The sequence below is a fragment of the Sciurus carolinensis genome, chromosome 15 (assembly GCF_902686445.1).
Source record: "Sciurus carolinensis chromosome 15, mSciCar1.2, whole genome shotgun sequence".
Taxonomy (NCBI): Eukaryota; Metazoa; Chordata; class Mammalia; order Rodentia; family Sciuridae; genus Sciurus; species Sciurus carolinensis.
The window spans coordinates 45,188,382-45,213,995 of record NC_062227.1 but is presented as its reverse complement, the minus strand read 5'-3'; the positions used below and the strand labels follow the sequence as shown (position 1 = coordinate 45,213,995).

Below are 25,614 nucleotides of genomic sequence, written 5' to 3'. Positions count from 1 at the left end.
GATTCTTTTTGAAATTTTTTCTTTCCTTTCCTTTCTTTTCCTTCCTTCCTTCTCTCTCTCTCTCTCTCTCTCTCTCTCTCTCTCTCTCTCTCTCTCTCTCTCTCTCTCTTCCCCACCCGCTTTGGTGCCTTCTTTATAGCACCTTTCCCTACTGTCAATGCACTCACTTCATATCTGCTTGTATGCCAATCAGAATCTCATGGCTGGGAAAAAGAAACACAGAGGCAAATGTGCACTAATATATTTCGAACAAGGGTTATTTGAGATTGGGAAACGATTCGCTACATTTCGTCATCTCTCCCACTGGAATGAGAATGCCTGGAGAAAGGAAGCAGTAATTACTCATTATCTTTGTCATCACCACCCAGCCTAGGGCTAGCCCAGAGGATCCCTAAAAAGATGCTGCTTCAATTCAGCCATAAAGAAAAATGAAATTCTGGCATTTGCAGAAAAATGGATGGAACTAGAAACAATCATGTTATGTGAAATAAGTCAAACTCAGAAGAGTAAGGGTCATATGTTTTGTCTCATATGTGGAAGCCAGAAAGGAAAAAGGAAATCAAAGGGGGGGTGTATTTCCTAAAAATCATACATCAGTAGAAGAAAGGGATCTAAGAGTGAGAGGAAGGGAGGGAAGGGGGAAATGCTGAGGAGTGATACTGGCCAAGTTATATTGTGAAATTGTATGCATTATGAATATGCAACAATAAATCCCATTAATATATACAACTATAAAGCACCAATAAAAAAAATGTGAAAAAAGTAGTGTTTGAGCATCATTCCCAAATTTTATTTAGCATTCACATGCTTTATGTTTAATGAAACGCTCAATGAGCAAATACTTAATAAAACCAAATATTTCTTAGGTTCAATAAACTTCTGATTTGATATATTAAAATTCCCTAACATGGCCAACAGGTTATTCTTAAAAATGTGATGGACAGGGCTGGGGAGATAGCTCAGCTGGTAGAGTGCTTGCCTTGCAAGCACAAGGCCCTGAGTTCGATCCCCAGTACCGCAAAAAAAAAAAATGTGATGGACGGTGTTAAGGTTTGGAAAGATTTACAGGGTGAAGGCTTAGTACCCAATACAGCAATATCCAGAGGCTGGACTTTTGGGAAATGCTTAGATCACAAGGGTTCTAATCTAATTAGTAGATTAATCCATTTAATGGATTAATAATTTGAATGGACAGCTGGGAGGAAACCTGTAGGCAGATGGGGCATGGTTGGAATAAACAGGTCACTAAGGGTCCCTGGTTCCCTTCCTCTCTCTGCTTTCTGACTGCCATGAATTGAGCAGCTTTGCTATACCATACCCTTCCACCATGCTATTCTGCCTCACCCAGGCCCCAAGCATGGAGCCAGTTCACCATGGACTAAAGCTGTGAGCCAAATATATCTTTCCTCCTCTAAGTTGGTTCTGTCAGGTATTTTGGTCACAGCAAAAAAAAAGTTTGACTAACACAGAATGCACGAAAAAAAAAATCTATTAAGCTGTTGCACCAAAAGGACTTCTAGAGCTAAGTCTGCCTTTGATCGATGGTCACTATAAAGTTTATCCTTGGTTTTAAGTTCTTTCTCTTGTCACTCAAGAATACATGACAACTAACAAGAACAAAAAACCCTAAGAGAAGGGGGCAAGAGAAGAATGGAGGAACTTTGGATTGTGTAGAGAAAAATGGGCGGGAGGGGTTGGGGGAAGGAAAGATAGATTGAGACAGATATTATTACCCTATATACATGTACAATTACATGAATGGTGTGAATCTACTTGTGTACAACCATAGAAATGAAAATGTTGTACATTTGTGTACAATGAATCAAAATGCAGTCTGTAAAAATAAAAATAAAATAAAATTTTAAAAAAACCCTAAGAGTGGCTGGGGAGATAGCTCGGCTGGTAGAGTGCTTGCCTCGCAAGCACAAGGCCCTGAGTTCGATCCCCAGTACCGCAAAAAAAAAAAAAACCCTAAGAGACAAACAAACTCAGGATAGTAAGAAGTGAATAAAAAATTTTTCATCCAGAAATCTGAATCTACAAAGAACAAAGGAATTTTAAATCTAATTAGCAAGGAGTTCTGAGTAGGCTAGAAAAAATAAGAGGTAGAAAGGAGACATAAAGGAAGGACAAAGATATATTTTTCCAGGCCTGTCATTTCCATGTTAGTTCTTCTCCCAAGCCTGTAACTACTAAATTCCTGGAAAAACTTAAATCTTAAAAATGACCATAATTCACTCACTCATGAAAATTATCTTGTGCAATGTTAATTTGCCCATCCATAAACAGACTAAACAAAGAAAGACAATATTTTAAGAAACCTATAATTTGGAGCTTTCCAACACTATCTACTGATCAGACTAATTGATCAGATAATGAAGATACCATCAGTCTAAGGATTCTGAGAACAACCATACTATCATAAACCATTCCTGTGATCACCAGACTGGTATCATCCCTACATACCTTCCCAAGTCCACCCGTCATCAAATCCTTTCAGGGCTGGGGTTGTAGCTCAGTGGTAGAGTGTTTGCCTAGCACATGGGAGGCACTGGGTTCCATCCTCAGCACCACATAAAAATAAATAAAAGGTGTGGGTGTGTGTGTGGTGTGTGTGTTGTGTATAATTTTTCTTTCAGAGAAGACCTAAGAACCCCAAAAAGCTCTCTCACTTGAAATGAGCTGCTCTCTTGAAATGATGGCCCACACTGCTCCTTAACTGTGCATCTTCTTGCTTAAATAATTTGTGTCTCTGGCTGGCCTATGCTGAAATTCTTTTCCATCAAGTAGGTCATTTACCCCACCTGACCCCACCTGTACTGAGTCAAGTTACCCCTCTCTCCCGGAACTCCTAGAAGCCTCTTCCAGTGACAGTATAGTAAGATATATATACAGCAGCTCCTGTACTGCATCTTTAAGGTTCGGCATTGCACCTTTTATAATGAGGCTCCTATTCGGATTCAAAACTCACTGTATCATCATGTTATCCAGGGAAATGGGGTCACAATGAACTCTGCATGCACAAAACTACTCATTTGAGAAGTTCTGTAGGGAAGCCCCCCGCCCCCCAAAAAATTAACTGAAGTTGAGGAAATGGATTAAATCCTGCCTTACAACCAACGCTGAAGATCCCCATTCCCTATACTTTTCCCCCAAATGACACATTATTTAAAATGAGCATTCCCATAGCTAAAATATTGATATATTTCTGTGAATTTCAATACAAGTTTACCTAACCATAGTGAGAACTGAAATAGCATCTGTGGGATGATGGCTTTAACCCATACCCACATTTCAATTCTTCTAAAACCCAAAGGGATTCTTTACCAGTACTACAGTTCCTGGGAAGGAAGGCTTCAGATTAGGATCTCATCATTTGGGTTTCAACGTGGGGCTCAAAGGACATTGTCAGGACACTGACCACAGTAACCCTAGGCAGCCAGTGAGCAAGAAGAGGCGAGTCCAGCGTGTCCGGAGAGATTCCCCCACTAGGTCTCCTCCTCCAGCGGACCCAACAGAGAACTCGGCTTCCAGCTCTGGGCAGCAACCTACAGTCCGCCCCCAGCACGCCCAACAGGTTCAGCTCAGGAAGCACAGCCGACCCGGCGGCCAGCTACCCTCCGTACCTGAGGTTCATAGAGAACACAGAGCAGGACGTGCCGTAAGGCCAGAAGTCCTCCCGGCCCGGGGCTCCAGCTTAGGGCTCCCCGCACACGTTTCGGGCAGCAAAACACGTGAGAAGCCCCAGCACGGAGCCACCACTGACGCAGTAGTCAGCGGCCGCGACCGAGGCGCGCACTTCGCTAGGGAGCGGAACTACTCGCTGGGCCGCCTCTTCTGGCGTCCGCCAGTCCACGTTTCGGAGGCGGCCCGGGTGGGGCCAAGGCGACCCCCGCCCCCGCAGGCCCCGCCCCCGTCCGGCCAGGCTGATTCTCCAGTGCACGCCCCAAACCCCGCGCGGCCACGGACTTTAACTCTCATCTCCTGGACCCGGGCTCGGCGCACCATCCAAGTCCGACCGGGGTACCTGGGGACCCTCCTGGACCAGGGCGGTCCCTTACGGCCCGGCTCCCCGCAGCAGAAGAGGCTGGCCGGGGAGCCCTGGCGGGAGAGTCTCGGGCCTCAGAGAAGCACAGGGTCTCACCGAGGGAATCGAGGAAAGGACCCCCGCTCTGCTCCCAGTCCACTAGAACCGCGCCCACACCTTCGGCTTCCGCGTCCCCGCCCCTCCTGTGCCTGAGCCCGGCGGCGTTTACGAACACGCGGAAAAGCGGATCGGCCTTTGGAAACCGGGTTCCGGCGCCGCGCTGCGCGTGCGCCGTGCTACTGGCCGCAGGAGGCGGTGATCCCAGGCTTCGCGCTGGGAGCGGCGTTAATTACTGATTGTCCTGCACCAGGGAGGCAGGGCGCGGGGCGCGGCTTCCCGGTGACTGCGCGGCGGGACCCGCGGACAGAGGGGCCGCCGGGCGGATGAGACCGCCGCTTCTCTGCGCCCTGTAAAGGTTCTGGGAGAGACAAGCACGGGCCAGTTCCCATCCTTCCGAACCGCCCGCCTAGAACCGAACCTGCGCGCGGGGCCGGGCCGGTGGACGGCGAGGCCGCGGAGAGGTGAGTCCGTCAAGTTCTAGAGTGAGGCGGCGGGAAGGGAGCGCCACAGGCCGGGGGTTAGCAGAGACGGGTCCTGGGGCCAGGCAGCGGGACTGTAGAGTAGGGATGCTGAGGGGAGCCCGCCACGAGCACCCACTAGCCCTGGAGAACTGGTCTTCGCAGCTTTGGGTGGGAAGATGGTCTTCGAGGTCCAGCGGAGGACTTTCTGAAGAGATGATCAGTACTTTTCATCCTGTCACCGGAGGAGCGTTCGAGGAGATCCCGGAGGGCGGGGGGAACCTTGACTCAAGACAATTGGGGACCTGGGCATTCGCGATGGAAAAGAATTTCAGCACGCGCCAAGACGCAAATTTACTTAAGAAAGCAGTAAACATTCAAAGGAGAACGCGGGGCTGTCTGGAGAGTAGGGGCGCGATTGGGGGGTTTCTGGCTCTTCTTTTAAAGGAAACTTGGTAAGGGGTGAGCACGGAAGGTATGTAGGGATGACATCAGACTGGTGATCACAAGACCAGCTTACAATGGTGTGGTCGTTTTCCAGATCCTTAGGCCGACGAGATCTCTATTATCTGATCAGAAAGCCCCCAAATTAACAGATTTCTTAAAATGTCATACCTCTCTGATTAACCTGTTTATTGCACAGGCAAATTAACAGTAAAGCAATTTCATAAGCGTGTGAATTATGGTAACTCGAAGATTACAGATTTCCCAAGAATTTGGGAGTGACAGGGCTGGGAGAGAAACTGGCTTGTGGAAGGATAGGCCTGGCAAGGTATGCAGAACTTTAAATTTAAATTATAGTTCCTTGCCCTTCCTTTTTGTCTCCTGTTTTTTTTTTTTTTTAATTTCTTGTATATTACCTCAGTTACATATTAAAAAGAAGTATTGACTTTTAAAAAAGTAAAAAACCCTTTGAAAGGAAGCATTGTGCCCTCTTTTCCGTTGTTCCACTCACCCTTTTTCAAGGCCATTTCCTTTGCTTCTTTTCCCTCCTACACAACCAACTGCCCAGAAGGAGAGCAGAGATGGGTCTGAGGGCGCCCTCCTCATCCTTTCGGAGGAAAGCAGGAAACTACCTGGAGCTGCTTCACAGTGCTTGTCCCCACCCACCCCTCTCCTGGTCCCTCACTGGTCTCCCTCCCTCCCTCTAGCTGCTCTCCCTCTTAGTTTTGTTAGAATGATTTCTTATGGTTCTCTTTTGCCTGTTAGGTGAATTCTCTAAACTTCTGCCCCTGAAGATTCTTTCAGGATATAGTCCTGCCTACTTACATACCTTTATTTACCACTGCTTCCCATGATGGTAATCAGCCCTTGGGCAACACATGAGTTCAACAAGTACTGCCACCATTATTCATTTGTGTTTTCTTCATTCAACCTGCAAAATAGGTATCATAGGCTTTTCAGATGAGGTCCTAAATGTGAGAGTAAGTCCAAGTAGAATAGCTGAAATGTTAAGGTTTGGTTGCCCCTTACTTTTGATAAGTGAACTCCACCTCTGTCTTTTCCTGGTACATGGATTTGGCCACCACTTACCATTGGTCCTGAACATTTGCTGGATCCTGAACTGAGGACACCTTCCTCTGCTTAAATGAATTCTGCTTTTTAGGTCCCAACTCAAATTCTAAATTCCCTTTGGGGAATAGTGTTTTTGTTCCAAACATTATTATGAGAATGACTAAGAGTTTATGATAAAATTTCACTGGTTTGTAGCAATATAAGATAATATAGTGAGTTTTTCATGAAGTTTAATTTACATAAAGAGCTTTTATGCAGTCATTTAAAAGAATCAGGGAAAATCTGTATATACTGACATGTCATGTCTAATTCATTGTTGAGTGTTGGGGAGAAAGATTTCATTTGTATGTTTCAAGTACATGTCTATTGAGTATGGCTATAAAATATCATGTTACACACACACACACACACACACAACACACACACAAAACCTGGTAAAATTAAATACTTCTGAGGAGTAAGGAAAGGGACCTTAAATGAATTCATATATAAGGAGACTGTATCAGTTTAAGAAAAATTTAAATGTGAATTCTGAGATGATTATTCTACTTTGTGTGTGTGTGTGTGTGTGTTAAAAGATTCTTAAATGAAATGGTGCTGTTGATGGAGTTAGTTAATATAGTTTGTTTTGAATCACTGTTCCCAACACAATAAGTAGTACAGTATGACTGTGGCTACAGGGATGTCTGAATTACTGTTGCTTTGAGCCTCTTAGCACTCAGCAGTTCTCCACAGCAGTTGTGTGTTTTATGAGTGCAAGGGGAGAGACGAGGGACTCCAGTTCTCCACATCTTCACAATACCTTGCACCACACTAGTCTATATTAAATAATGCTCTGTAAACCTAATTTGATTTGACATTCATTTCCAGATGAGATCAGATGTGTTCAGGGTTGTATGGCCTTACTTTGGACAATCTTTTTCAGCATGAAGTTTTAAATTATTTTAGGAGTGAGGTGTGGAATTTTTCTTTTCTTTCTTTTCTAGGAAGGTGCAATGGCAAAGAGTTTATCTGTAATCTTGGTCCTGATCTTAGCCCTTTCGGTCACAATCCCCTTCACGAACTAGAATCAGCAGCTGCTTTCTCTCAGACCACCGAGAAAATTAGTCCAAACGGGGAATCTGGCATTAATGTTGACTTGGCATTACTACACAGCAGCATCACGTGCAGCAGCTTTTCTACCGTTATGGGGAGAACAATTCCTTATCAGTTGAAGGATTCAGAAATTGCTTCAGAATATAGGCATAGATAAGATTAAAAGAGTCCACATACACCATGACCATGAGCATCATTCTGACCATGACCACCGCTCTCACCGTAATCATGCTTCCAGTAAAAATAATCGGAAAACCCTTTGCCCAGACCTGACTCTGATGGTTCAGGTAAAGATCCTAGAAACAGCCAGGGAAAAGGATCTCACCGACCGGAACACACCGATGGTAGAAGAAATGTCAAGGAGAGTGTCAGTGCTAGTGAAGTGACCTCAACTGTATATAACACTGTCCTGAAGGGACTCACTTTCTGGAGACAGTAGAGACTCTGAAATCTGGAAAAAAACCCCAAAGATGTAAGCAGTTCCACCCCACCAGTATCACAGAAAAGAACCAGGTGGGTCGGACTGGCTAGCAGGAAATCAATGAGTCTGTAAGTGAGCCCAGAAAGGGCTTTGTGTATTCCAGGAAACATAAATGACAACACTCAAGAGGTAAGATAAATGCTACTCATTATTTTAACATACCTTCTTGTCTCTCTTGTCCTGCTAGTCTGTCTCTTATTTTTTAGCAGTGTAAGTAAAAATGAAACAGTGAAGTTATTGAAAAGGGAATTGTTCCACCTTCTCACTGAGGCACTTGACTCAGTGTGCCTGCTATGTTTTAAATATTCGTAATACAGAACTTGGGGATTAGTTCTTTGTTGAGAATAATACTGCTGCTAAAATTTCTTTTCTAATATAGAATGTTAAATATCTATAGGAAGATATTTAAGCGGGGGAAATCTTTGTAAAGGTGAATATTATTAATGAAAAATAGGATGTGGGAATGTTGTGTAGTGATAGAGCACTTGTCTACCATGGGTGAGCCCCTGGGTTCTTTCCCAACACCATTTTTAAAAAGCAGAAGAAAATGAGAAGGGGGGTTGAAAAGTAGGAGTTAGAATCTGTGTTTTAGGGAAAAGTGTGGTCGAAAAGGGCTTAACATCACCAGAGAGGAGCAGTGGTGCCTCCTTAACAGAGGATCACAATGACTTGTGAAATGCTTGAAATGAAGCAGTTTCCAAGAACATCATCAGATTAAGCAAGTGAAAGATCTGACCAGGAGGTTCTGAGTTCACATGATTTTTGTAGAATAGATTTCCAGACCCTTCATAATTTGCCTTGGCTGAGATGTGTCCAAAAAAAAAAAAAAATTAATAAGTACTTCATTCAAACCAACATATAACCATACAGTGTTTGGAGAATCCCACTATTGCCATAGCACACTGGTGATGAAGTTCATTCTGAGTAAGATTGGCTGAGAATATGGGAGTTGGAAATGTCTTTACAGATTAGAAACAGGTACTATAGCCAGTTCTGAGTCCCCACCACCACCACCCTTTGGTAGAGAGATTATATGGCACAGAGGAGTTTCTCTTCAAACTGAGCTTGTGATCCAATTAAATTGTTGAAAACATCTGCCTGTCTGTACAGGTTCACTTTATTAACCCGCAGTGCCCTCCACAAGCATAATCTGAATAATTTAATATTCTCATTGTAGAACATTATTTTGCCAGGTATGTAGAACAGAACTGAGCTGTTTTTGCAAGTAGGGTCATTGCTGAAAGAGTAACATGTCTTGGCTTGTTTGGGCCAAGTAGGATAGCGTTAGTACTAAAATATATTTCTCAATCTCTAATGAACCCCATTTCGAAATTAAAGCTCATTTCCTTAATAGGTTTATACAATGAGTTAACAGGCTTGTGAATCTTCATTTATCCCCAAGCTTGTTCCACTTGAGGCTTTCTCCCTAGGTGACTATTGATGTAACTTCTCCCAGGTAGGGCAGAGAGGGTAGCATATTATCATGTGACATAGGATCTCCATGCAATTAGAGGCAAGTTCCAAAGTACTGAAAACAAAAGTTGATTTTAACTTGCTTTGACTTAAACAAATAAAGAAGTAGCTTTAATAAGGAAAAGGTGATGTGTGTCAGACTGAACTTTCGGATTCTCTAAAGATAGTACCTTTTGGTGACTCACTGCTTTGTTTCTTCTAGTGTTTCAATGCTTCTAAGCTGCTTACATCTCATGGCATGGGCATCCAGATTCCGTTGAATGCCACCGAGTTCAACTATCTCTGCCCAGCCATCATCAATCAAATTGATGCTAGATCGTGTCTGATTCATACAACAAGTGAAAAGAAGGCTGAATCCCTCCGAAGACCTATTCTTTACAAATAGGTAGAATTGCCTTTTTTATGTGAAAAATAATTTCCAGTAGATACATTTATGTTATACTTCTTATATTTCCATCGCCTATTCATTTTCAGCATAATTCCACATGTATCATTTTAGTTGTTCTCTGCCCTAAATGTGAAGAAAGCAAGTATGTTAGTCCTCCCCCTTAAAGAAAGAAAACTTAGATGATGATTTGTTGGAAATCTTTCCACATCAGGATCATCTCAAATTGGGGCTTTTTTTTTTTTTTTTTTTTTTTTTAACATTTTTAGTTGTAGAGAACACAGTACCTTTATTTATTTGTTTATTTTTATGTGGTGCTGAGAATTGGAACCCAGTGCCTCACATGTGGGAGGCAAGTGCTCTACCACTGAGCCCCAGCCCCAGCCCAAATTGGACTTTTAATAGGACATACTGTTCAGGAGGAGGGTCAGAGTTCATCTCTACTACTTAGGAGCCTAATTCTTGGTAAATGAAACTAAGATAAACCCTGCTATAGGACAGAGTCACATTGCTCAAAAGCAATAATGGTGAAGAAATAATTGCTTTATTTGCTGGGAAATTACTGGTTCCCTGTTTTTTCCTTGTTTACTTTTTCATTCCCTTTCTTAACTTAGCTGTTACGTTTGGAATCTGAAAGCTTGAGCTAGCATTCACCCTTGATAACTTTTTTCCTCCTTCTACCCCCATTTGAAGCATTTCCACTAAGCTTATTCTCCTTACCTGAAGGGTTCTTAATTATAGGTCAGGTTGGGTTCTCTGGCCATCAGTGTTTTTTGGTTATGGTGCTATTGCCACAGTCTTTTTTGCAATGAATTTGTGTTTCTTATAGCTTTTTTGTTCTTGAGTTTTGCTTTATGTCACTGTCCAAGAGTCTCCATTTAAAAAGTATATTAACTATGATTTTCCTTTGCTCTATTTTAACAGCCTGGGTTGGTGGCTTAATAGCCATTTCCATCATCAGTTTCCTGTCTTTGCTGGGGGTTATCTTGGTGCCTCTCATGAATCAGGTGTTTTTCAAATTTCCCTGAGTTTCCTTGTGGCATTGGCGGTTGGGACTTTGAGTGGTGATGCTTATTACACCTTCTTCCACATGTAAGTATAGTAATTTGTCCTACCAGTGTGTTTTTATTCAACACTGAAAATATTTGTGTATATTCATTTGTACTAGAATTCTTTGTATCATTACATATAAAATGTTAGAATTTTGCTTTAGAGAAGTTGATTTTAAATATATTTGGTAACTGAAAGGTACATTTTTGTCCAGATTTTAATATATTCTTTTTCTTTTCTCTATAGGAAATCTAAATATGGACTTAATTTTTTGTACCCACTTAATAAAAAAAGACAAATTCTGCTCAGATATTAGTACTGTGACAGACTGTAATGAAGAGAATTAATCTGCTTACCTGGTATATAATAGCCACACAAATAAAATATATGAACCATGGGGTTGGGGTTGTAACTCAGTGGCAAAGCACTTGCCTAGCATGTGTGGGGCACTGGGTTCAATCCTTAGCACCACATAAAATAAACATATAAAATAAAGGCATGCTGCATGCTGTCCATCTCCAACTACAAAAATAAAAAATAAAAAAATATGACCCCAAGAAACTTAGAGGTTTCTTCAGAGTTGAATTTATTTGTGTATCTAGAGATCCATACTAATGACATGAGTGAATTCTTAAGTAAAACAAATTTGGTAAAGTAAATTTACTTTTTCATTAAATATTCGGGATAAGTTTTAGGCCAAAAGTATTTTGATCTTAATTTTTAAATTTCCCTTAGAGATTTTCAGGTAAGTGGGAAAAGGAAATCACTCTATTCTAGGACATACAAATCTCATATTCTGTTCAGTAGTGAAAGAAAACTGTTTTGCTATGACAAGCTCTCTGACCACCAGATGACAGAGTTCAGGAATACCTGCTGCATGGAGTGGCCTGGGCATGGGTTATAACCTGTAGTCTCAGTTAGTGTGCTCTATATCGGGTTCCCTCACATGTAGTAACTGTACATAGTATTACTACACTTAGCTTTGGGCTCCTGGGTCAGTGCACCTGAATCTCAGATACCTGCCAGGCCACATCACTGCACATAGACTAACTTCTTACAGGTTAGTCTGGTGACCCATTCTGAACCTCTCAGTTTGGGAATATAGCTGCAGATACTACGTGCCTGTTAAGTATACCATTTCCCTGTTAATTGTAGCCATGGCAACTTGTTAAACATTGAGAATATTCTCAATATTATGAGGGTTTTCTGGGGAAAGTATCTGTCTTTTACAGTAAACAGACCTACTCTATTAAGGGCATAATACATAACATACATTAAATTCTAAATAGCTAGTTGCTCATTGGGCATTTATTTTACTGTCCCTTCAACACTGAAGTATCCCATTAATTGCCTAATTCTGAATGATTTCAAATTTGACCCTACTCCCCAGCCAGTTTTCTGACATATGTGACACTAATGAATTTACAATTACATATCACTTTGCTTTAGTCTCATGCAAGCCACCATCATAGTCATAGCCATGAAGAACCAGCAATGGAAATGAAAAGAGGTCCACTTTTTAGTCATCTGTCATCTCAAAATATAGAAGAAAGTACCTATTTTGATTCCACATGGAAAGGTCTGACAGCTCTAGGAGGCTTGTATTTCATGTTTCTTGTTGAACATGTACTCACGTTGATCAAGCAATTTAAAGACAAGAAGAAAAAGGTAAGAAAAAGTATACCGAGTACTCACTATGCATCAGACATTTATTTAGATTAGCACTCTAACTAGATTGTTAGAGTAGGTTATCAGGGTACATGATCATTTTTCAAGAAGTGTTCAGTGCCTTCAAGATCCTTTTGTTCCTAGGGGCGTTCCTGCAGAGCAGATTCTGTATCTTGATAACCTTGGAGTTTTCTGTCTTCACTGTCCTATAATTCCTGGCAAGGATAAGCATCCATTTAAGTGATCAAAACACAAGGCACAAGCTGGACTTTAAAGACAGAGTGTCGCAAATACACCATCAATACTTATTGGTGTTTATGATTAACTATTGTGTTTAATTTTAAATTATTTACCCAGTAGGTAAATGTTCTGTTTCAAAGGGTATGTGACTTTCACAGGCTTGCTCTTTGCCAATTAGACCATGAAATAGTATGAAGCCAAGTAAGTTTTTATTTCTGGCAAAAAGACCTTTTGAGTCCTTAAGGTCATCTGCCTCTTCTATTAGATGTGGTCAGGCAAGTCAGTTGAAAAGACTGTTGAAGGAACTCTTAAAGTGATGAGTGCACATAGCAGACGTGTTGACTTAACTTAAAATATCTGTACACTCATTGTATGTTGATCAGGATTTTCTTTGAATTGAAGTTCTGTATCATGTCATATGTTTTCTAAAAAACCATGTTATATTTCTTCTACAATTTCCCAGTTTTAGTTTCTCTAAAATTGAAGGAGAGGTTACAAACTTGTAAAGCTATTCTGAATGTAGAATCTAGATCTCAGAAATCTTAAGAATTTATACAGTGGTCATCTTTAATAATTTAATAGTTTTTTGTTTTTTGATTTTAGCAACTTGCCTTCGAGTCTTTTAAAAGCATTCAACTTAGATGTTCATAGAAGCAACTGTTCTCATCATCATGTCATAATTTGAGCAACATGTAATTAAATTGTGCAATTACAGTAACAAGTTTAACTGGCATGAAGAGGTTTGAAAACTAACACAGTCGATTCTTGCTGAGCATTGAGCTCACTGTGGGAAACAAGTTCATGTGTGAACAAGAGAGCAGCTTCCTCCTTCCCATGAACATTTGCCCTTGTGGGTTTTACAGTCACTAAAATCTCACATTGCAAATTTTGAAACCTTCTCTTTTTTTTCATACCAGAGATTGAACCCAGGGGCACTTAACCACTGAGCCACATTCCCAGCCCTTGTCTGTATTTTATTTAAATTCAGGACCTTGCTGAGTTTCTTAGGGCCTCACTAAGTTTCTGATACTGGCTTTGAACTCAACAATCCTCCTGCCTCAGCCTCCTGAGCCACTGGGATTATAAGAATGCACCACTATTCCCAGCCTTAAACTTTCTTTGTAGTTGACTGAAGTAGAGGGAGGAAGTACTAATAAGAATAACTTCCTTCCCTACCTGCCTCCCCATTCCCACTCCCTTGGTTCTGGGGATTGAATTGAAGGATGCTTTACTACTGAGCTACATCCTCAACCCTTTTGTTTTTATTTTGAGACAGGATCTCACCAAGTTAGTTAGGGCCTTGCTAACTGGCCTTGAACTTGGGATCCTCCTCTCAGCCTCCTGAACTACTGGGATTACATGCATGCACCACTATACCCTTCAGTTTATTCATTTTTAATCTAAGAAGTAATCTTCTGGGCTGGGGTTGTAGCTCAGTGGTAGAGTGCTTGCCTAGCATGTGTGAGAGTTCAAGTCTCAGCACCACTTATAAATAAATGAGTAAAATAAAGATCTATCAACATCTTAAAAAAAAAAAGCCAACCTCACAAAATCAAGGTGCTAAGCAACTCAGTGAGACCCTGTCTCTAAATAAATACAAAATAGGACTGAGGATGTGGTTCAGTGGTTGAGTGCCCCTGAGTTCAATCCCCAGTAAACTCCCCCTAAAAACAAAAGTAATCTTCCATGTTCCCTTTTCCTAGTTGCTTTATTTAGTCTGAATTAACTATAACTCCTATCTCTTTATTTTCTAAATTATTCTTACCTTTTAAAAAAATATCATTTTTTGGGGCTGGGGATAGCTCAGTCGGTAGAGTGCTTGCCTTGTAAGCACAAGGCCCTGGGTTCGATCCCCAGCACCCAAAAAATATCATTTTTCATTTGGGGGAAGGAGTGTGGGATTTGGTTTATGTTTTTTTATTGTGTTTTTTGGTCAAATGCCATAATTTATTTAATGTTCTATCTAGTTTTCAAATTTTATCTAAAATAGCTTTTCTTTAACCTGGCACTCATTAATTTGGGATTCCAAGAGTAGACTGTTAACTAATATTTATAGAACAATTTATTTTCCAACTGTAGGTTGTTAGTAAGCTGCAAAATTTGTGTCATGCCAATATTTTTAAATGCAACAATAATAAAACAGCATATTACATATTACTATGGGTAAATTGTAGTCAGAGAAGTTTGAAAATCTCTACTGAAAAATCTCTCCTAGTATATAAGTGCTTAGGAACCAACAATTAAGTAATTTCTAGGCATAGTCTTTCCACAGGAAGCTTACAAACATGGTTTTCTTCCTTGTTTAGAATATGTTGAGTTTATTTTTGGTCAAGGACATCCGAATATTAGTGGTTCATACTTAACACCAATCTTCTCTCAAAAGAAAAAAACTCATTATATGGTCATGTTGAGAGTTCTTTAGTCCCATAACAGGGCATTTTACTTAGAATTTTCCTTCAGAAAACCAGTCTGCATTCCTGGGAGATTCTGTACAGCATAGTTTTAAGTCACCTACCACATGCCAGTCTGAAATCTCTACCTCTCTCATACTTATATATAGTTGGACCCTCACAAGAGTTTATCTTTAAACTTACTTTCTACCAGAGAATCATTTGTGACATCCCTCTTTAGTGACAACTGTTACCTCCTAACTAAGCTATCCACATGATTTCTTTTCCTCCTCTCCCAGTCCAGCTTTCCCAGAGCAGGCAGTGATTTGTTTAAATGAAAAGGTGATGAGATTGTACACCACTAGTTAAAATTTTTTCGTGACTTCCCATTGCTTTGTAGACAAAGGTCACCACTCTTGACAGGGTTTACATTGTCTGAACTATTTTTGTTACCTCAACCTCGTCTCTGGCCACCCTCTGTCTGACCTACCAGGCCCCAGCCACCTTATACCTTTAGTTCCAGGATGGTACTGGCCCCTTCTTGCTTCAGGGCCCTCCCGCTCACTTTCTCCCTGTGTGGAGTACTGCCTACTCCACCTTTCCCTCGCAAACACCTCATCTTTAGGTCTTAGTGCAATCATTACATTTTTTCAAAAGCCTGTCCTGAAACTTCTGTAGGTCTTGTTATGATACACTCTAATAACTCCCTGTTTTTCTTTGTAAAATGTATCAAAAATTGCAAGTGAAAAAGTATATAATCACTGGGCATGGTGACACACACTGTAATCCCAGTAGCTTGGGAAGCTGAGTCAGGAGGATCGCCACTTCAAAGCCAGCCTCAGCAAAAACAAGGCACTAAGCCACTCAGTGAGACCCTGTCTCTAAATAAAATACAAAATAGGACTGGGGATGTGGCTCAGTGGTCGAGTGCCCCTGAGTTCAGTCCCTGGTACCCCCCCAAAAATATAATCATCTGTGTAAGACCCCTCCCTATGAAAATAAGCTCTATGACAACAGAAACAATCTTGTTTTACATTGTGCTGCTCTTACTTAGCACAGGCCTGTTATGAGTCCTTAATACTTAAGGAATAAAAGAATTTGTTAAGCTCTAAGTTCTAGAGTCATTGCTCAATGAGAAATAAAGCACCAACAAAAGTTATTTAAGGTACCCTTAATTTACTCCATAAATGTGTACAATTACTATTTATTAATAAAAAGAAAATTAAACTTTAAAAAATATTCTGAACACATTTATTTTCACAAATATTTAAGTACTTCTTCTGAAGTACTATGGTAGGGATAAATAATATAAAGATTTATTTATGTTTGTTTAAAAACTCTCATAACCTAAGAATGTATAAATACTTTACATGCTGTTAGACCTAAAGTGTAACCTCAGTTTTGGTGGCAGTTGTTTAAGTCATACTCAAAGGTAGTACAAATAAGAAATTCACTACTTGTATGATAATTTCCATCATTTTAAATATTATCTTCTACATAAATAGATGACACAGAGGCACCATTATCAGTGTGACCTTTATGTAATATAAATGTTGCTTTGACTCAAGGACAATCTCTCAAACATAGCATTTGGGGTGGTTAAAGAAGGCCTAGTGATAATTTCAAGGCTAATAGAGAGTTGTTCAAAAAGATAAAACATGTTAATGGTGATTTAATAGGGAAAGTATTTTAGTATTCATAACTGAAAATCTAAGTATAGTTTTAGGTTATGGAAAGTATGGGATTTCTGTATCCAGTTGGGTAGCAGATCATTCAGTGCCTGAAGGATATGCCTCTAACTGGTTCTAAATTAATAACCTAAGGTAGGGTTGATCTAATTAGAATCCAAATTCTGATTCATCAGTTCTAGGCTGTGGCTTGAGTGTGCATTACTGACAAGTCCCCAGGGGATGCTGTGCTACTTGTGTAAGACCACACAGTCTCAGGAGGACTAAAGTATGATTTCTCTACATCTCATATTACTGAGGCATTCTTTAACTTTCTGACAGCTACTGTGCCTAGAATTCACTACTAAGTACTGTGCGAATCAGTCCAGACCCTGCCCTTAGATGACTTTCATTCTGATAGAGATGCGTTAATTCCATTGTCCTTTTCTTTGTCTTTTGCTTACCTGTTTCTTTAAAACTGCACACTTGAGCAAATCAAGTATTTCAAAGTATTGTTTTCCTTTGCTATTTTAGAATCAAAAAAAACCTGAAAATGATGATGATGTGGAGATTAAGAAGCAGTTGTCCAAGTATGAGTCTCAACTTTCAACAAATGAGGAGAAAGTAGATACAGATGATCGTAAGTCCCTATGAGTGAATCTGAGGGCCTGGCACAAGGCAGGGTGGGTTGCTCTGTGATTTATGGACAACTCAGACCATTTGGAAGAGATGAGATCATGTCCTTTTCTTTTTGTTTTTTCGGTATCTCATATTTTTAAAAAAATCAATGAGTAGTTTGTTTCAGTATATATTTATATTTCTTTTTCTGTATTTTTTTTGTGGGGGCAGAAATTTGCTGAGGATTGAACTCATGTATGCTAAGTACACACTTCACCACCAAGCTACACCCCTGATCCCTACATTTTTATATTTTGAGATCAATTCAGACTTACAGAAAAGGCTCAAGAATAATATAAAAAATTCTTATATCCCCTTCACTCAGTTCCTTGTTTATGTATTCATTTGGTTTTGTTGTTGTTGTGGCTCTTTCCCCACAAATACTTAAGTTTCTTGAAGGCAGTAGCACTGGGGATTGAACCCAGGGCCTAGTGCATGCTAGGCAAGCACCCCACCACTCAACTATATCCCCAGCCCTATATATTTAAAATTATTACATTTATTTGTCATTCTCTCTGTTTTTTCTATATACACATACACACATTTTTTGTCCTGAACTACTTTGAGAGTAAGTTATGGACATGACACTTCTTTGCCTCTAAATATTTCAGTGTATGTCTCCTAAGAAAAAGGATATTTCGTTTTATAACCACAGTTCATTTATCAAAATCAGGAAATTTCTGTTGGTACAGTGTCAGTCTGTAGTCTATGTAACTTGTTCTGTTCTTTTTGTTTGTTTGTTTGTTTGTTCATTTCCAGTTATCTTAATCTCTTCACCCCCACGAAAAAGAGAAAGAAAAAAGGAAAGAAAAACTTGATCCAGAATACAATTCAGAATCAAATGTTGCATTTAGTCCTTTCTCATTTTGAGTTTGTCTAATGTCTTTTAATGATTAAATGATGAGTTTGGGCAGGAGTATCACAAAGGGTGGTTGTACCTTTTTAGTAACATAGTGTGCTGCCCAGTATGATGCTCTCTCGCTTATTGGTGGTGATAATTTTGATCATTCGGCTCAGGTTGTGTCTCCCATCTTGCTCTACTGTAACGTTACTATTTTCTGTAATGATTGTTGGTTTGGCATTTTTGTTGGACGCTCAATTAAGATTCATATTTAGATCAAACTCCCTTCCATGACCTTTGAAGACCTATCATGTCCTCCATCTCCCCTGTGTTCACTCTGCTCCAGCCTCATGCCCTTTTTTTCTTGTGGTGTGCACAGGTGGTGTGTCTCAGGGCCTTGTACTTGCTGTTCCTTGAATGCCCTTCTCACAGATTTTCACATAAGTTCCTCTTACCCTTAAAAATCTCAGCTCTGGTACCTCCTCCTCAAGCTCAGATACATGTTCCTCAAAGGCCTTCCTCATTGTTCAAATACAGATCTCCCGGTCACTCTCCTTCTATTACCCTTTTCTAATTTGTACTTCCAAGTGCCTCAGATTATCTTGTTTATACAAGTACTTCCTAGCTAAGTGACTCTTTCCCCACAAATACTTAAGTTTCTTGAAGGTAGATATTTTCGTTATCTTCAATCTATCCCCAGGGCTGGCCAAAATGCTCAGCACAACATAGGTGCTCAATAGATGGTAACTGGCTGCAAGGATCAAAAACTTCTGTTGTTTCTACTGCCTGTCTATAAGGTTCTCTGTTCATCCTAAATTTTTTTGCTTGTTTGTTTTTGTTTTGTGTACTGGGGATTGAACCGAGGGGTGCTCAATCACTGAGCCACACCCACAGCCCTTTTTTTAATATTAAAGACAGGGTCTCACTGAGTTGCTAAGACTAACAAGTTGCTGAGACTAGCTTTGAACTTGGGATGCTGAGCCCCTGGGATTACAAGCGTGCACCACTGCGCCCAGCTCACCCTAAATTTTCCAACATGCCGGGGTTTTTTTAAAAGATCAAGAAAAATGCTCTCACTCTTCCTGCAACTGTTCCCCTTTCAAATTTTTGAATGAACGTCAGTGAAATGTGTAATGATGGGAGAAAGTAGCTACTCAAGAATTGAACCACAAGGTCAAGGCTGCTCCCAAGAAAATTGATTCTAGGATAAAGAAAAAACAACTTTATTGTTGGTATTTGCTTTTCTTTGCCCAAATAGATAATAAATTTCTTCTTGGCAATGATGAAATAATTCAGGTTATTTTGTTTTTCCTTGAATTTTATTCTTTCAAAAAAGAAGTCAGATGACAGGATTATACACGTTTTTTTATTTCAGTATTTTTTAAAACAGTTTTCTAAATATATGTTAAATATCTAACAATAATTTTCAAAAAGTCATGTGATTCTTTTATAATCAGAAGAATTCATCTTTTTTTAACCTTATTTATTTATTTTATGTGGTGCCGAGGATCAAAATGATCAGAAAAATTCATCTTTTAACTCAAGGGAGGCAGAAGAAATTAAAGGAGAATGAGGAAATAGCTATTGAAGGTTAATGTTTTAATCCATTAATTAACTGAAAGCATCAGTTTCTAAAATTCATTAAGATCTATTGATCTTTTTTTATCAACAATACCTTTATGTTTAGGTCTGCAGGTGTAAGAGAGTTACCATGCTTTAAGCTCATTTGTTGATGTTAATTGTCAGTGGCAATGTTTGAAATGTATTTAAATATGTTAATGAAGTCTTCTGACTTTATCCCATTATCCCTTGTGTTGATTCCTAGGACCTGAAGGTTATTTACGAGCAGACTCACAAGAGCCCTCCCACTTTGATTCTCAGCAGCCAGCAATCTTGGAAGAAGAAGAGGTCATGATAGCTCATGCTCATCCACAGGAAGTCTACAATGAATATGTACCTAGAGGGTGCAAAAACAAATGCCATTCACATTTCCATGATACACTGGGCCAGTCAGATGACCTCATTCACCATCATGACTACCATCATATTCTCCATCACCACCACCACCAAAACCACCACCCCCACAGTCACAGTCAGCGCTACTCTCGGGAGGAGCTGAAAGATGCTGGCATTGCCACATTGGCTTGGATGGTGATAATGGGTGATGGCCTGCACAACTTCAGTGATGGCCTAGCAATTGGTATATATCTATATATCTGTTCCTTGTTGATTGACTCAGAAAATGTCACCTTAAACAAATTGAACAAAAAATAGGTTAGTTTAGATGAGTATATTAGTAGTTTCCAAGATGATCAAAATTTTTTTTTTTCTCTTAGGCTACTTTGACAATGAGTACTCAATAAATATTAGCTAGGATTAAGTGCTAAAAATTCTTCCCAGCCTGTTGCATAAATTGGAACTATCAAAAGTGCTTCATCGGCAAGGTCTTAACATCAGGCTATAACTCATAGTGAGCATGTGGCATGTTTTTTTCCCCTATACATTGAAATCTCTTATCAATAATATAATCTATGCTTGTTAAGGTAAAATCTTTTCCATCATCTTTTCTTTTATGCTAAAGAAATCTTCATATATCTGATAAGTTTAGTTACCAATATATCCAAAGAATTACAGAATTTTTGTATTAAGCTGTTCCACCAGAATTGGTAGATAATAAAATATTTATACATGTTAGTAATCTAGAAGGAATCATAAAAGTAATTACAAAATAGGCTACTGAAGCCTGGATAGGTGACACTTGTCCAAGGAAGGAAACTGTTTTATAGCCAGACCAACATGAACCTGGGTTCTGGGTACTCTGGAGTCTATTGTGCTCCCTTCCACAAACTATTGCATGTGACATAAGCGGACAAATAACTAATGTCCAAATGCACAGTCATGGTTCATAATTGATTAGTTGTATAATATGTTGGTTTTCTTAAGGGGGATAGCAATTTGACTGAGTTTTCTTGTGAGATAGTAAAAGATGAATGTAAATAAGTCTAATTACATAGTGAATTTCTGTGAGACCGGTGAAACATTTACATGCTTGAAAGCAAGAGGTTTTCTTCCAAACCTTTTAAATCAGCTTATTTTTTATTCTTGACTGTTTTATGTGGTAGCAGTTATTTCTCAGGTTTACAGAAGATCATCACTTTCTAGGGCATAGTTGAATCTTCCCTTCTCTGTCATACTTGCTTGTGCTCCTCTGGGAATTTTAGATCCAATGGAATGTAATCTTAGATTTCTTATAAAGATAATGGTTGGGGTATGAAGGTTGTACTTACTCACAACCAAAATATAATTTATTTATTTTACCTCATTTTAGGTGCCAAGATTAAAAGACACAAAACTATGTAGCAAATTTTCTTCTGGTTGATTTTTACACAGGTGCTGCTTTCACTGAAGGCTTGTCAAGTGGTTTAAGTACTTCTGTTGCTGTGTTCTGTCATGAGTTGCCTCATGAGTTAGGTAAGAGGACCGCTTAAACTGTATGTGCCACAGGAGTGAAATGTTCTAGTGTCACTGGCTTTTGCTGATAAGCTTTCCAGCAGGCTTCTTAACTACCATCCCTTCCCATAAGTCTACTAACCTAGTCAGCTTTCCTTTATTCCTGGTCACAAGTTTGTCTCCAGACTGAATTCTGACCCTGCAGGTATACAGTTGCCTGTGTGGGGTTTCCAAAGAGGTACCTGGTTCCCTCTCTCTCTATTAAATATCCTTCTATGCCTATACTAGTAACATCAGTGAACTGTCTTCATGCACGCACCGTGAATGAAACCATAGCACACAAAGGAATCATCTTTCATTAACAGAGGGAAGTTGGGAAAGAGCATCTTATTGCAGCTGAAAAAGGGGGAATTAATGAGGTTTGCAGGGGGCGGTTGTTGTTGTTTTGTTTTGAGACAGGATCTCACTAAGTTGCTGAGACTGGCCTTATATTTGTCATCCTCCTACCTCAGCCTCCCAAGTTGCTAGAATAAAAGGACGTGCACTACCATTTTGGCTAATGAGTTATATTTTAAATATTATTATTTGTCACTAGAAGTTTAAACCTTTTGTAGTTGTTTTGGATCCCAGTTTGTGTTCTAGTTTTTCTTCTTGTGGACACATATTCATTCACATGTACTCCTGATAACATTTTCAGTTTTGTTTCTTGGCATGTGTTCAGCCATTCTATGCTTATAAGCCTCAATATCTCATTTGTGTTCCACATTCTAGATCTGTCATGCCCCACAAGGCCTCTTTGAACATTTCCATCTCTTTTCTCCTTTTAAAATTGTAACATTACACTCACTAGCTCATCATTACATTGTGCTTTTATCGTTTACTGATGATTTCACGTGTACTCTCCACCCTACCCTACCCTCTTTGTGGCCAGTTCTAAGCTCCCTGAAATAATGCAAGAGCACAATAGTAGACTCATGGTATTTACTCACCAATAAAGTAAAAACCTTAAGAAAACTTTGGTAAAGATTTTTTTTGTTTATAGAACTGTTAGGATTATTTCTAGTGATTAACTCTGCTCTAACCCTGAGTATTTCTTTCTTTCTCCCCCCACCCTTAAAAAATTGGAGAATTTCCTTAAATCAGAGAAGGTATCTTAAAAAATGACTTTTCACTTAATTTCATCCTATTTTCTGTTAAAGGTGACTTTGCTGTTTTACTGAAGGCAGGCATGACTGTTAAGCAGGCTGTGCTTTACAACGCTTTGTCAGCCATGCTGGCCTATCTTGGGATGGCAACAGGAATTTTCATTGGTCATTATGCTGAAAATGTTTCTATGTGGATATTTGCACTTACTGCTGGCTTATTCATGTATGTCGCTCTGGTCGATATGGTAAGTTTTTAAGAAGTCAGAGGACATTGGCTATTTAAATAAAAGAAATATTCAGTAAAAGTTAATTCACAAAAAGGTTTTATATTAAACAGCAGTAATAAGTGATTCTAAATTTTAAGAAGTGCGATATAAGAATATAGATTCCTTTGAGTTTGTTTGTTGATTAATAACATGCACACCTTTATCCTACCTAATGTATATCAGCATACACATAAATACCCACCCACCCACCCTTTTTTTTTTTTTTTTCCTGGTAGAAGCACTAATTTTTTTGTTATTATTATTTTTTTTTATTTTATACAGACTGCATTTTGATTCATTGTACACAAATGTGGTACATCATTTTGTTTCTATGGTTGTACACAATGTAGGTTCATAACAGTCATGTTATCATACATACATAGGGTAATGATGTCCATCTCATTCCACGATTTTTCATACCTCCCCAATTTCCTTCTACATAATCTAAAGTTCCTCCATTCTTCTCACTCCCCACCCCCACACCCTATTGTATATCATCATCCACTTATCAGGGAAAACATTTGGCCTCTGTTTTTTGGGATTGGCTTATTTCACTTAGTATAATATTCTCCAATTCCATCCATTGATTTGCAAATGCCATAATATTAATTCTTTATGGCTGAATAATATTCCATTGTATATATACCACAGTTTCTTTATCCATTCCTCTGTTGAAGGACATCTAGGTTGGTTCCACAATCTAGTTATTGTGAATTGAGCTGCTATAAACATTGATGTGGCTGTGTTACTGCAGTATGCTAATTTTAAGTCCTTTGGGTAAATACCCACACCTTCTGATGTATCTTTTTCATAGAATCTTGATCATTAGGCACCGAATTGTCTGTAAACTTGTAGGAAACCTAGAAAAAACCACATTGTTGGCATGCTATGTATACTTCAGAATGCTGAAAGTGTCCTTATTATCAAAGGAGTTATATATTCTTTTGTCACCAAAGTTCACATATATAATCTCAACCAATCTTATTGCTAAAACTTTATTTTATATAGTATAAAGTTTCCTATCTCTGAACTCAGGTGAGCCACACATTGTATTTAGTTCAGATATGCAGGCAGTAACTAATGCAGGGCAGTCAATATAGCTTCCTACTTTACAGTGGAGCAAACTGGACTAATAAAAATTTTCACTTGCTCCAAACAATGAATAATCATTGTTTATATTAAACTACTAGGAAGTGCTATGTAACATTAGCTAGAGTTAGTATGTGTATTGTCATGAATTGACCTATAGTATATTCAGCTACAAATAAAAGTTAGTATACTGTCCTACAAATGTTTTTGAAAGATTAACCTGCAGTTCTGAAAACTTAGATATTAACTCTTTTTCTCCCCTCTCTCTTAAAGGTACCTGAGATGCTGCACAATGATGCTAGTGACCATGGATGTAGCCGTTGGGGATACTTCTTTTTACAGAATGCTGGGATACTTTTAGGTTTTGGAATTATGTTACTTATTTCCATATTCGAACACAAAATTGTGTTTCGTATAAATTTCTAATTAGGATATGAATGCTAGAGTAGCTTAAAAAACATTGCTGTCAATAGTTTAAGTAGGTCATAGAGAGATGAGTTTGTACTATGAAATGCAGCATCTAAAGTTAGTGGATTTTGTGATTTTTATATTGAATATTTCCATTTGTTATGCTTATAAAGTCAGTTATGTTAGTAACATAAAGGTACGGTTTAGCTGGACGTGGTGGCGCACGCCTGTAATCCTAGCAACTCAGGAGGCTAAGGCAGGAGGATCGCAAGTTCAAAGCCAGCTTCAGCAACTTAGCAAGGCCCTGAGCAACGGAGTGAGACCCTGTCTCAAAATAAAAAAATTAAAAAAAAAAAAAAAGACTGGGGATATGGCTCAGTGGCTAAGCCCCCTGGGTTCAAACCCTGGTACCAAAAAAATAAAAAGATGAAGGTACAGTTTAGTGTTTAAATTATTCTGTTTTGGAAATGTAAGCTACATGTGCAAATCCACCAATATTACCAGTTTATTGTATAAACAAGAAATTTGGCATGACCTGTTCTGTATATTTCAGGAAAAATGTTTTTAATGCTTTTTGTAGAACTTAAATGTAACCAGTAATTCACATGGTGGATTTCGGGCCTCTGAAGAACTGCTGGTATTAAGGAGTAAGAATGTACACAAGCCTAAGATACCTATTGGTCTGTACTGAATTTAAGTTAAGAAATGGAGGAAAAGAGACGAATCTGAGAATTGAAGACTTGTAGATTTCTTACAGAAATCACAAAATTTGGTTATACTATTGAGCAGAAATTTTAGATAAAAGTTTTAAAAGGCAAAATTAGTATACAGTTCATTCATAAACATCTTTGTCCCAAAGTATTAATGATCCTGTAAAAAACAGTGAGCACTTTTCATATGCTAACTTAGTTGTACATTGGTTTGTATAAAAGAGAAGTCTAAATATATTTAATAAAATTCAAGCAAGATATCACATGACCAAGAAATTGGATTTTAAAAATATTTTTGGGAGATATGCCAGATGAATATAGTAAGTTTATCACCAAAAGACTTGCTTATCACCAGTTTATGTGTCACCAAAAGTTAATGATTGGGTATTCTGGTTATCTGGTTTTCCAAATGTCAGAGTATTAAAACTTTTATCTGTGTAAGGACATCAGAACCCATT

General features: G+C 39.0%; 1 protein-coding gene across 1 annotated transcript; it reads left to right on the top strand.

The window, feature by feature from the left end:
• Positions 1-7,115: 7,115 nt before the first annotated feature.
• On the top strand, positions 7,116-24,787 carry Slc39a6 (solute carrier family 39 member 6). The gene is given in 18 exon segments (XM_053743304.1): positions 7,116-7,164; positions 7,167-7,265; positions 7,268-7,339; positions 7,342-7,482; positions 7,485-7,622; positions 7,625-7,800; positions 7,802-7,825; positions 9,372-9,522; positions 9,525-9,554; positions 10,479-10,574; positions 10,577-10,624; positions 10,627-10,646; positions 12,054-12,272; positions 17,104-17,209; positions 19,914-20,288; positions 21,479-21,559; positions 22,738-22,928; positions 24,312-24,787. Coding segments are annotated over 18 exon segments (2,169 nt in total). The 3' UTR covers positions 24,465-24,787.
• The last annotated feature ends 827 nt before the right edge of the window (positions 24,788-25,614 follow it).